We start from the raw sequence: 13,347 nt of genomic DNA on the forward strand, positions 1-13,347 counted from the left end.
AGTGGGTCATTAAAAAATAACTAGGAAGACAGCAGCCTTTTAACACTGCGAAGAGGCACCGCTGAGCAAGGCAGCGAGTCCCGCTTGTGTCCTGAACCTAATTTTAGCCAACCGTTTCTTCGGGAGCGGGGCGGCACTGGGAGCGGGGGGAGGGAGGGCGGCAGGGGGCGGAGGGAGGTAGCGGACCGCGCCCCCCGCCGCTATTAGTACCGCCACTCCGCGGAACCCCCCCTTCAGTGCGGAGCCGTCTGGGTCACCTATCGCTTCTCGGCACCATGCGGGGGCTCCGCGCCGCGCCGCCCGACGCCTTCCTCCTCTTCCTCCTCTTCCTCCTCCTCCTCCTCAGCCCGCTGCTGGTGCCGGCGGCCGCGGCGCCGGGGGCCGAGCGGGAGCTGGACCCCGGCAGCCGCCTGGCCGCGGGGGCGGCGCGGGTGGCCCTGCACTACCTCAACTTCCAGGCGGCCTCCCCCGGGGCGCTGCAGGAGCTGGGGCAGGTCCGCAAGGCCACGCTGAAGGTAGGGGGAGGGCGGTGCGGGAAGGGGGGGGCTCCCCAGGCGGGCGGGCGCGCGCGGTCTTTAAAGTGAGCACTAATGGTAATTGTCATAATGAGAGAACGGGGCGGCGGTGCGGGGCTGAGCCGCCCTAAGGGTAGCGCCGCCCCGCATCGGGCACCTTCCCCCGTCCCCCAGGGCGCTGCTGTCCTGTCGCCCCTTCCCTCAGGGGATCAGGGCACCGGGTCCCCCCAGGGCGCTGCTCTCCGGCCACCCCCTTCCCTCAGGGGATCAGGGCACCGGGTCCCCCCAGGGCGCTGCTCTCCGGCCACCCCCTTCCCTCAGGGGATCAGGGCACCGGGTCCCCCCAGGGCGCTGCTCTGCGGCCACCCCCTTCCCTTAGGAGGCTTGGTGCACTGGTTCCTCTCAGGGCATTCCTGTCTGGCCACCCCTTCCTTCAGGGGGTTCAGGGCACCCAGGTCCCCTCATGCCACTGCTGTTCAGCCACCCCTTCCCTCAGGGGACTCAGGGCACCGCTGTCCCATTACCCCTTCCCTCAAGGGGATCGAGGCACCAGGTCCCCTCAGGGGGAAGTGAAGATCCACCTCGAAAGGTCATTAACTTACTAACAAATTAAATATCCCCCAAATCCAAGGCCAGCAGGCCATATGTTGGTTGAGGTTGCTCCAAGGGCCCCAACCTGGAATCAAAAGCACCTTAGTGCAGATGAGGGAAAGAGGAAACCGAGGCACTTGGCGGGCACACAATAGAAATAAGTTTGATAACATGTTCAGCAGACTCGCTGCTGGAGCAACAATCTACTTTGCGTGAATAGGGATGGAAAGGACTTTGGCTTTTTATTTCTGGACACCAAGAGCTCAACTGAAGATGATGCAGTTGCCATCAGAAAACATGCCTGTATCCTCCGAAAGATGTGTCAAACTGAGGTGACGGAAAAGGGTGAGAGTCCTAGATAGGAGCAATGTGCCCAGTGTACCCTGGCAAGGGGTTTTCTTCCTTTGGCCACAGGGTGGTTGGGGTTTTCCACAGCTTTCTGTTTCTGAAAGTAAGAGAACAGGCAAAAACTTCTGGGTAACGTTTCTTCAAGGCTGTAGATGCTGGAAGAAAAGCACCGCGTTCCTGCAGAGCTGAGGAAGGTCTAAGCTGTCACAGCGGACGGGATTTAAAACCAGCCCTTCTCATCCTAGTCCTTCCCTCTAGGCTAGCGCTAGGCATCCCCTTGAAGCGAGGGCTGGTTATCTTGGATTCCCAGTCTGAAGTGCCAAATGCAGCACTGGATTCTACCGGATCCTTTTCACAGCTCTAGCATTTGAAAAGGAAGACAGGAGATCTTACATTTGTCCTTCAGCATCTGCATGGCTTGTTCAATCCAGGCCCTCACTCTTAAAATTTACAATAACAGTCTGTAGTGTAAAATCTTCCCTTTCAAGAAAGAAGTTCCAAGCCAGCCTAAAGTGCTTATGATGTACTATTGCAGTCCTTGCATCACTGAAGTTGAGCCTCCATCTTCCACATATATCCCAGTTGACAGTGGTTCCAAACCAACTTGAAGCCTGTTTGAGTTGCACACAATGTATAACAGACCAGAAGAATTTCTGATTAAATTTGACAAAACACAAATTACTGCATAACTACTTGGAATTTGGCTATTACTTTGCATAACACAAGGCTGAAAGGTAGCATTGGTCGTGCTCCCTGTCTGCAAACACGATGTCCTGCTATAGATTTAGCTGAGACCGTAGCCTTTAGGTAACTCTCCGGTCTCATCATCGTTCCCAAACACCTCAGTAAACATATAGTGTAATCTGGGCTGAGGATGGATGTGGCGGTGTGGCATTTCACTCTTCCTATGGAATCCCTGCAGACATCTATGACAGAAATTTACTATGATATTTGATGCTTTTCTTGAAACCTACAAGTGCACCTTCTGTATTTACTAGGTATTGTGAATATGTATATATTTACATATGCAAATGCTTGTGCCTCTTTTAAGAACTACAGCATGGCCTCTGGGAGCAGCGTGTGCTACTGGAAGCAGTGCACTGGTCTTGTAGAGAGACGTTATCAGAAGTAAGAGGTTGGTGCAGATCGTCTTTCCAACCCCAGGGTAACAGAGTATCTGCAAGGTAGTTTTGGTTGTGGGGAGTGAAAGGGATTTTTTTTTTTTCCACCTGCTATCAGCCACCTGCCTCTTAATATAGGAAAACAAACCCCATTGGTTCATTATAGAAGTGAAATGCCTTATTTCCACACAGTACTTGATGCTGTAGGAGCTTGCTGTAATCCCCTTCCGCAGTTTATTTCCCCTTTTTCTTTGCATGTTCTGTGAAAACACGAGGAAAAATGTACTAGATAGGGTCACTTCCTTCTTTCCTGTTCTCCACTGTAAAAAAAAAAAAAAAATTTGCTGGAAGGAATGTGCTATATTATGTGAATTCTAGAGAAAGAAATGTTGGACGTTTGGGGTTTTTTGTTTGGTTGCGTTTTTTGTTGTTTGTTTTATTTTGTTTTTTAAATATTCTTTTTATAGCAGGCTAGTTTCCTGTTGGTTAGTATATTACTGGGTCTAAAATAAGATAATTTTATTATGGAATTTAATAATGAGCATTGTATTTCAAAACTAACATTATTAGCCCACTAGCCAGTTAAACTGTGGTAATTAGAAACAGGACTGGAGATAGTCACCAGTACGGTAACTCTGTTAGATGGGGAGGATTTTTCAAGTTCAGGTAAAATGAGACTTCAGTGCTTTTCTCTCCTAGCAACAAATAGCAGTGAGGCACCAAACATATAATAATTCCTACCTTGCCATTGGCTGCAGTTTGCTTTTTGTTGTCCCTTCTCATTGATGTGGGTTTTTTCTTAACTTTAGTGAGTATTGTCTAGGAAACGGCAGCATGCATCTCATGGAATTGTTGACAGCTGCACTTTAAAAATACATTTTTTGAGGAGAGAATCATTAGTGTGTTCCAGCTGAAGATGCTAGAATTCCAGAGAGAAACTTTCAAAACACTGACGTAGGAGTCTTCCACACCAAGCTGTCCTGGGAATCATAACTGAGCCGTAGGTAGGTGAACCAGGAGATGAAGCGTGGAGGTAAAATTAGGTAACCTCTTGGCTAAACTGCAACATTTGCTTAAATTGGACTACAGAATACAATTTTACAGACGGATATTTCTCTTCACAAGCTCATCTTGACACAAAACAGTGTGATATCAGGACTATGGTCCTAATATTAGAAGTCAGTGAAAATATTTCTACTTGTTTCCAACAGTCAGGATCCCATGTTAGGGTGTGGAAAGGTAGGTAAGTTGTCTAGGGAAAACCAGATACAGAGAGGTAGAGAAAATAGCCACCTCTGCTGGTTTTTCCCTCCTGCCTGGGGCAGCCCGAGAGCTCACCTGGCTGCTTGTGGATCCGACCCCTCCAGAAGCCACAGGCCACCTGAGCTGTTTTGTGGTGGCAGTGGCAGGGCGGTGAGGTGGGATCCCTCTAGGTAAGATCCCTCTAGGTAAGGACACATCTCTTGGTCCTCTCTCAGCAGTGCCAGCTTCTCCATGCTTAGTGATCAGGCCAGCCCTCTGATCCAGCGACTGAAAACTGGTCCCAGAGAAGAAATGCTGGTGGGGAAACACAGAGATGAAGAGATGGAAACCTGCAGCAAAGGGGTGAGAGAGGGATCACCCCTTTCTGTGCCACTGGGGAGTTAGAGCAGTGTAAACCAGCTGTGGAACCACCTCCTTTGGGACCTGGAATGAACTGCTCTTATATTGCTATTCTGGCCTTTATGCAATACTAAAAAATCTGTCATGAAAGTTGCATTAATTTTGAGCCCGGAAATAAAACAATCCCGTGACTCAGATATTCAGTAGAAAAATGAATTACTCACTTGTTTTCTTCTCTCTTGGATGCTTTTATCTTTGGCTGCCTTCAGCCAGCCATCGTTGTGTGATGTCAAGTATTTCTGAGCTCTTACTTAACTCAAACTTGTTATAGTTTACAGTGGTGCATTTTGGGATGATAGTGGAAAATAACAGTGGAAAAAAAAGTGATGTTTTTCTTAGAAACTAGAAATACTTTTGTAAAAACATTATTTCGTGCCAAGCATATCTTCTCACTCTCCCTAGTAAAATCAGAGAAGGTGTGTGGTATATGTACCCAGTATCAAATGTGTATTTTAGCTGTGTAGTGCCACTTGAAAGCTTTGTAGGGATGTAGTACTGCTATGGTGGAGTTCTTGCAAATGAAGAGAGAGTACCTCCTTCAAAAACCACATAAGCACAGAATTATGTATTCTTTTTAAAGTGAGTATTTACCAAGTCATTACTCATTAAGCTTTTTTATATCCTCCTATTGAGAAGAATTGGATACTAAGTTTATAAGAAGTCCCAATTTATTTTGTTTTCTTCATTAGTGCTCAATAATCAATGAACCTGCTGAGATATTTTGTCAGAATCTAATTACAAACTATTCTCAAAGTGACCACAGCTATAAAAATGACTTTTTTTTTTTCTTTAGCAGAGAGAACAGGTGACACCAATGCAATTACAAATAATACTGGAAGAAAAGTTGAATGTATTTTAAATGACTGAATATGCTGGATGGAAAAGATCTGGCTTAACTATAAAAGAGCTTCTGTTACAGTCTTTAAGAGCCTGATGTTGTAACTGGGAGTGTGCAGTCAGGCTGCTGTGCCCTTTCAGGAAAAGGTTCAGCAGGAAAACCCATCCACTCTCATCCGTTAAATCTGAGTTGAGTTTCTCTGGCTTCAGAAGTGTTGTAGTCCAACTGACTTTATTTCAGGTTCTCTCATCAGCAGTACTGAGGACAAGAAAAGAAATAAGCCAAGGTCACTGTACTTAAAAAATACCCAAATGTGATCAAATAAATAATGTCAGAAATAACAGATAATACCTCTTGGGTAGACTTAACTACAGTGATTGTGATGAGAGATTAGACCCTTCTTTCATCTCCACAAATTCCTGGAAGAAGGCATAATGGGAACACAACGGTGCCCAAATTTAGATAAATAAAATGTGCACGTTTGCTTTGGGTTCTAATCTTTGAAATTGTGCAAACAGCCACAATGCCCCTCCTGTTCATCTGAAAAGTACTGTATTTAAAAACAAATAAGACTAACAAATCAGTACAGTTGCTGGAATACGGTAATTGGACTTAAAGATACTAGAAAATGCATTTTACTGGAGAATGCAAGGTGCCTTTCAAAGTGTTATCTCACACATGCCCCTGTGTACCAATATATCCTACACTAGGAGCAACGAGACACAAGAAGAGGTTTAAGAGAAGAGAGAATGCCTCTTAAACCAAGTAATATAGGCAAAAGGAACAAACTTTCAGACACAGAAGTGACCCGGCTTGTATATCAAAAGCTTGTCTTATAAATCACAGTGTAGCATACAAAAAGACTTACTGCATTTATTTCTGGCTGATTTAACCAAAAGAAAGACTTGGAAATGTACCTAGCAGTTAAAAGACACAAAATGTCACTTTACAAGCAATTGGTTGAATAAATAGAACATTTTCCACACTATTTGTTACTTGGACTCCCCACTCAAAATTAAATATAAGTGTTTCAAAAGTGACTATAAAATTTGGTAGGGAAATAAGAGCCTGACTAATGAAGTAAAGAACAGATAATGCAAATACTGTTTATTAGACTCTGCTCTTACACTGTTCAATGAGACATTGATCTTGTTTCAAGGTAATTAGTATTTTTCATGGCTGACATTAAATGCTAGTTTCTGTTTCAGCATGCTTGGGACCAGGACAGTCTGTGGTATCCCACACCAAAAATAATTTGCCCAGAGAAGCTGTGGCTGCCCCATCCCTGGAGGTGTTCAAGGCCAGGCTGGATGGGGCTTCGAGCAACCTGGTCTAGTGGGAGGTGTCCCTGCCCATGGCAAGGGGGTTGGAACTTGATGATCTTTAAGGTCCTTTCCAACTCTAACCATTCTATGACTCTAAGAGGTGCTACTGGCTGCTCCCATCACCAAAGAGTATTCTTTTATTTTTTCTTAACAAGCAGAATCTCAGCTGATTGGGCAGCTTCATGACTGGAATTTTCAGGGCAAAACAAAGCAGACAGGTCAGAATCCTGCTCTGACATGCTGTGAGGCAAAATTAGTCTCTTTCCAGTCACAAGAGAAAAAAACTAGAAAGGTTAGCATCCCCAAGATTAAATTAGCCTGTGTAATTCCTGTTCAGCTGTGAACCAGTCAGCAAGATTTGATTCATTTATATATTCAAGGGCACTCCGACAGCCTGTGCAAAAAATACCTCCTCAGAAGCCGATTCATAATTTTATTATTTTTAAAGTTACTCGGTACCAATCTTTCCTGTGAAGGACTTTAAGCTGCATTCTGTGAGGAAGGGCTTTAAAACATCCCTTAATATAAAGGTTATTTATTGGTGGTGTTAAGGGTCATCTCAGAGCATCTCATCTCACCAACCTCCTGATGCTACATGGCCATGAGGGAGCCGTGGCACCCTCGTTTTCCTCCTCAGCACTCAAGTTACAGTACGTAAGGCTACATTTACACTGACAGCTGACTCCTCCTCTCTTCCAGAACATCCCAGACTCTGATCCCAAGTATTACCTGCGGTTCACTACCAAAGACTACAAAAGCGGGGTGAGTTTATGGTCCTCCGTGTTTCTCCTGACAGTGTGCATTAAATGAACTTCAACATCTCCAAAACAGGGTACATTTAAGTGCTTTTGTAAATTGATTTTTCATAATGGGAAGACTTACCTTTATGCTTCTACCTGCCTGTCCCGCATGGGGCATGGTTTGTTCTTAGCATCACCTGAGTATCTCACCTTGTGAGTCCTCTGCCTCCGTTGGGGACCCAGTGGCCAGAGCACCCGTAGGTACCTGCTTCGCTCACTGCCTGAAGAGATGGTTTCCTTTAAGTCACATCAGGCAACCAAGCGCCTGAGTGAAACTTTGCGATGGCCCAAGCTCAGTGTGACAGTATGGTCCTCATTATCCAACTGTAGCGCCTGCTGTGTCCGCACACCAAAATGAGAATAAAGAGTTGACAGTTGTGTGTTCTTCTTAATTATAGCTCTCCTCCCCCCATTCATTCTGTCACACATTGTCATCAGCAATTTTACTGTAAGCATCTGCTTTTCCATTACACAGGCATTTTATGAAATTCAGGTTATTTTCAGAATTTAATATGAAGTATTAGATTATTTTTGTTCTAAGGCTGAAGTATCATACAATGAAATTCCCTGTTATCAATTAATGTTATTTTTGAGAACTTTTGAGATATATTTCTAAGATGCTACACTTTAATTAAAAACTTCTGTTAAATCACGTTAGCCTTGTGGTTTTAACATATCTACTTTTCTGGAAAAACACTTATATCCATCTAAAGAGTATCTTGACCCCTGTACAGTTTTGTACAAAGCGTCTCACAAAGACATCTATGTACTCCACATGTTAATACCAAGAGCTTTTTAAAGAATGTGTTGCTGGTAAATAAAATCTTGATTAAAATTATAGTTTTAAATCCTAACCTTTACAGGAAAATTCCGGGACATGCTCCGCTACAGTGCTGTATCCCAAGACAAAGTCTGCGCCTGTTGTCAATATCAAGTGCATGAATACCAAGGACCAGAAGCAAATCGAGGAAGAGGACAATAGACTTTACCAAAAAATTAGGCACCAAACCAAACCAATAACTGGAAACAATATTCCAGGTATATTCCTCCAAATAATCAATTGTATTTCATTTTATCTCAAAGAATCTGGGCACTTTCAAGAACACAAGCAAATGTACACAGATTTTAAAAAGGAGATACATATATTTACAGTAGCACCCTAAAACCGTAGAGCTATCAAAACAATTCCGGTTTGCCAGCGATTCTTGGGGAGAAAAAACCCTGCGGTGTTTAGTGACAACAGTAGTCAACACAATGTTGTGAAGGTGTTTTGGATTTAAAAACAAGCCTATGCAGTTTTATATTCAAGTAAAACGTCCCCAAGTAATAACAACTGCCTTAACCCAGACACATTCCCCAGCTGCGGGTGGAAATTCACAAGGGATGACTAACAGAGTAGAAACAGAGTGCCCCACTCCCTCTCTTCCTCCTAGCTGGGTAAGGGCCTCCATTATCGTGGATATTGGGTTTCTCACCTCCTTGTGGGGACGCTGCAAATGGTGTCTCTTGGCAATTTCAGTTCCATCACGCTTTCATGCTTTTCCTGTGCCTGCAGGTTTAGCATCACTCTCCTCCCTGTTAAAGACTGTGACACATCAGAAGGGAAAGTAGCTTCCCAGGAATAGTGCTGTGCCAGTGCTCTGTGGTTTATCATTTTTCTGCTGAACAGCCAGAATTAGTCATTTTTGTATTATTCTTTCTCCCTTGCAGACAGCTATGGCAATATTGAACCTGCCCTGGAGCCAGTGTGGGCTTTGGCTGTCGCTGGCAGCAGTTACATCATGTGGGAAAAGTCAACAGAGAACTTGGGTTACTTCATGGCACAAGTCAAGTCTGTGAAGCAGTGGGTAAGTGAGGTGGAAATTACACGTCAGAGAACAAAACAACCATCAACAGCTCACGCTCTCTGTAATGGGCATGATTCTTCCAAAATCCAGGTGGCTTCTCCATACAAGTATCTCCACCTCGGGACAAGTATTTTGTCCAGGTTTTGGTGGAAGAATTTTACTCATTTGGACAAAATTTGGTTTTCCTTGTTTGCATCAGCCTAGCACCTTATGTGCGCATTCTGGGGAACATTACACCTGCAGTGCATAGAATAGGGGTTCCCAGAGCTTCGTTTCCATCAGTCATTTGCGATCCATAGACTGCGTTTGGTTTTTACTCCCTCGTTATTTAGAATGAGATTTCTCTGAAGAAGAGATAAATAGTCAGGTAAGATTCTCAAAATAATTAGCATCTGAGTCAGCTTAGTTTCACGTCAGAGAGCAGTCAGGCTGCAGAGCCACGCTGCAGTTGTGCCTTCCAAGTTTTTATGCAGGAAGTGCTCCTAATTCCCTGTCTCTCTGCACACAAAACCTGTCTCGCTCCAGCCAGTGACCACAGCCATCTCCAGCCCTAATCGTCTCCCTCCCTAAGCAAGCTAAATACAGTTAACTAAATCGGAGCAGGCTCTAAACTTCAACAATATAACTTGTGTTCTTGATAATTTTTTTTTCTTTTTGATACATGCCCAGATAAGGAAAGATGATTTTACTGAGTTTGACTACACTGTCCTACTCCATGAAATTCCAACACAGGTAAGAAAGCATATGTGTATAATACCTCCTTTCATCAACAGAGGAGCAGTATAAAGATGATAAAAGATGTGTGTTTTTAAATCTGTTCTCCAGGAAATTATCTCATGTCACATGCGCCTCACTTGGCTTCCTGGTCACCCTCTGAAAGTGAAATACTTCTGTGCTTCAGACGATCAGGGGCTCAAAGATGGATCTGGAATGGAATCTGGATCAGCTGCTGAGATTTTACCTGAAAGGGGAGCAAATTTTTAAAAGAGATTGTCACCTTTACGTATATGTATTAAATGAGAAAATCCTTGCATTAATAGACCTGGAGTCGTGATAATTTTTCTATACAAGTCGAACAGCGAATTTGAATGCTTTCACTAGTCTGTTTTGTTCCAAAATTAATTCCTCTGATTTCTTAAACTGTAAGTCTCATGTTATACAGTTCTACCTAAAAACTTTGCTACTACATATATACACAGATAAACATACACAAGTTGATTTTATGTCATTAACTTACTGTTTACTTAGAGTAAGATAGCTTGTAAACAAAGTTAATATATTTGGACACAAATCTTGAGAAAAGTATTAATCTGTCCGTAAGAAGTATTTGTCTACCAATTTTTTTTTATTCTATTTTTTGGGATAGATAAAGGCTGATTTTTAACTTACATCTCAAATAAAACAAATACCGTTATTTGTTGAGGTTGGGTTTCCTTTCATGCTGCTGCTGTGACTTTCCATCTTCTTCCCAACTTTCCTTCTCCCAGTGTCTGGCCTTCACAAGGCTGTGGATGAGCGTAGGCAGCGAGACGTCTCCCCACAAGGCCCTGCAGTGGCCAGTAACCAGCATCTGCCCGGCGCTGGTCCCGTCGCCGCACCGCTGCTCCCTGCAGTGTGAGATCACATAAAAATAAGTTTCTTCTCCCATATTTGTGAAGGCAACAGAAAATATTGATGTAAGGAACACGTGTTTTGTTGTCCCCCCCACATCTGTCACCAGCCAATCCAGAACACCGCAAAACAGTGTTTGCCAGAGGGAAACGGAGGATGTTGTCTCAGTCTATTTGCAGTTCTTGCTGTGACTTTGAACAAAACCAGAGCGAGCTGCAAAGACAGGAAGGCTCTGTGCAGATGGGTGTCTACAGTTGGGTTTGGTGGGGGAACAGCCCGCTGCCAAAACACCCCATCGAACAGCTCTTGTGTTAATGACTGCCATGGCTTCTACCTGTCCTAAATACAACAAAGTCTTACTGCAAGAACACCTTCTTTTCCTTTCACACCAAATTCTCCATTTGGGTTTACAGCAGACCCACTGTCCTGCCTTTGTCTGCCAAGATTGTGCCAAACTCTCTAGAGTTTGTACTTCCCCTCTCCCCCACCCCCAACCCCTCACCCCCCATTAGCAAGATTTCTGGCAGGTTAAATTAACTCCATTATCAGTAAGTACACCTTCCTCAAGAAAACAGGCGATGGACTCTGCCTTCTGGGATGGTTGTGTTCTTCAAAACTCATGGTATATTGCGCTATCATTGATCTGTAATCGGTAACGATGATTAAGGTGTTTAACATGAAAGCTTTAACTGGGGGATATTGAGGCTGGGTGATCTGTTAACCCCCCACTGAAGCATTTATATCAGCAAATAATAGGCATCACAATAAATTCAGTGACACAGCATTTCATATACTTGTGGTGTTTTCTTTTGTGCTGGTAAAACCTCTCATCATCAAAAGCATGAAATTAGAACTTATAATGGCAAGACTTCTTAAAGAAATTGGTGATGAAATTATTTTTTTTTAGAATTAAAACAAGAAAATGGCATGGATTTTGCACTTTGGGGCTCTACTTTAGCAATGCTCTTAATCACAAGTTTAGTTTCCTTACCTTATTTTTGTCACTGCTCTCCAGACCCTGCAGAGAGAATCAGGCGCTTCCATCTTGCCAGATCAGTGTAACTTTGACTACTAATAAGCAACACAAACTTAACATCAGTTCAGAAACCGCACAATAACTTCTGGACAAGTAGCAGACCTGTTGAAATTCAAAGACAAAATTTCCACCAACTTCTTTAGGGCCAAGATTTCAGTCAGTGGATCGGAACCTAAAATCATGCAGTTTTTACTCAAGCAAAATTCTTGGTTAACTCAATGTAGACATTATCCGAGTCGAGTCTCGGACGGGTTCACAGTGAATTCTTTAGGCTAAAAAAACATATGCAGAGCCTGTCTGTAAGAGGCTGGATAGACAAGAGGAATAGTTCTCTTCCATCTTTGCTGCTGGGAAGGAGTTCAACTAAGTCAGATACAATACAAATGCTATGTAAAATCTGATTAAAGAAAAAAAAACACAGAATCACAGAATCTTAATGGTTGGAAAGGACCTCTGAGATCACCGAGTCCAACCACACACACACAAAAGACTCCCACAATCTCGGCCACTACAGCATGCCCTAAAGTGCCACAACTAACACGTTTCTTAAGTACCTGCAGGGATGGTGACTCCACCACCTCCCTGGGCAGGCTGTTCCAGTGCCCGACCACTCTCTCAGTAAGGTAATTCTTCCTACTATCTAATCTAAACCTCCCCTGCCGCAACTTCAGACCGTTCACACACAAAAGAAACTAAATCCAGGGTGCCCCAAAATTAGGCTCTACATGGTTCTTTTGTCCTTCTTCCACTGTCCCCCACTATTCATGAGTCTTCCCCCCCACCTGCAGATCTTCTCCCTCGCGCTGACGTTGAGCAGCCCCCGCTGTGCCTCAGCTGTCCCTGCACTGAGCTGCCCGAGGCTGCGCTCGCATCGGCTGCGTTAGGTTTGTGGAGAACCAGCACGCATCTGGCAGAACCCACTAGCCAGAAATCCACGTGGTGGCTGGCCTCTAATAAGCATAATATAAAAGCTTATAAACATAACACAAAATACAAATAAAACAATAACCGCCCCACTTATTTAAAATAATAACCACCGTGTTTATTTCTTGCATTCCTACTGCTTTTATGAGACATCTTTGAATTTTGGTAAATATGTTGTATTTGCTTAAGAAAAATCTCCAAATGTCAGAGAACCTGCAGGGCTGTGAGAAACTGGACGTGAGAACCGACAGAAACGAGTTCCAGCTGGGTATTTTCACAGAAGTAAAGCTCTGAACATAAGGGAATCAAGAAGGGTTTGGCCCAGAGCAACATCATATCATACACCGCATTCTGCCGGTGTTTAGTTAGCATTTACATGCCCCTGGCAAATCTCTGACACTCTACTTTTTTCAAGGTTAAAATAATTTTCACCGACGTTCTGTGAGGGCCGAGGAAAAGAAGCCCGGCCATTGCAGTTCTGTTGGCATCTGGTAAAAATCAACCGCAGCCCTGTGCCAGGAATGTAGCTGGTTTTGAACTGGAACTTCATTCTCTGTTTACTGGAAGTTTGCAAAAATGCTGTTAAAGCTGAGTAGGTCAGGAAGAAAGAGCACGCCAAGAAAATTCAGTGTAGATCTTCTGGTAGCAATTAAGAAAAAATATTGATGATAATATCTTCTCTTTCTCACATAATTGTAACACCCTTGTTTTACCTCTGCTCTATGAGTG

General features: G+C 43.8%; 1 protein-coding gene across 1 annotated transcript; it reads left to right on the forward strand.

Annotated features, from left to right (window-relative positions):
* Nucleotides 1-241: 241 nt before the first annotated feature.
* LOC141468478 (ovocalyxin-32-like) lies at nucleotides 242-11,441 on the forward strand. Its single transcript, XM_074153570.1, has 6 exons — nucleotides 242-515; nucleotides 7,100-7,162; nucleotides 8,064-8,238; nucleotides 8,911-9,047; nucleotides 9,717-9,779; nucleotides 9,873-11,441. Exons 1-6 carry the CDS (start codon nucleotides 276-278, stop codon nucleotides 10,029-10,031), a joined length of 837 nt encoding a protein of 278 aa, XP_074009671.1. The 5' UTR covers nucleotides 242-275; the 3' UTR covers nucleotides 10,032-11,441.
* Nucleotides 11,442-13,347: the final 1,906 nt, after the last annotated feature.

This window comes from Numenius arquata, chromosome 9 (genome assembly GCF_964106895.1).
Source record: "Numenius arquata chromosome 9, bNumArq3.hap1.1, whole genome shotgun sequence".
Lineage (NCBI taxonomy): Eukaryota > Metazoa > Chordata > Aves > Charadriiformes > Scolopacidae > Numenius > Numenius arquata.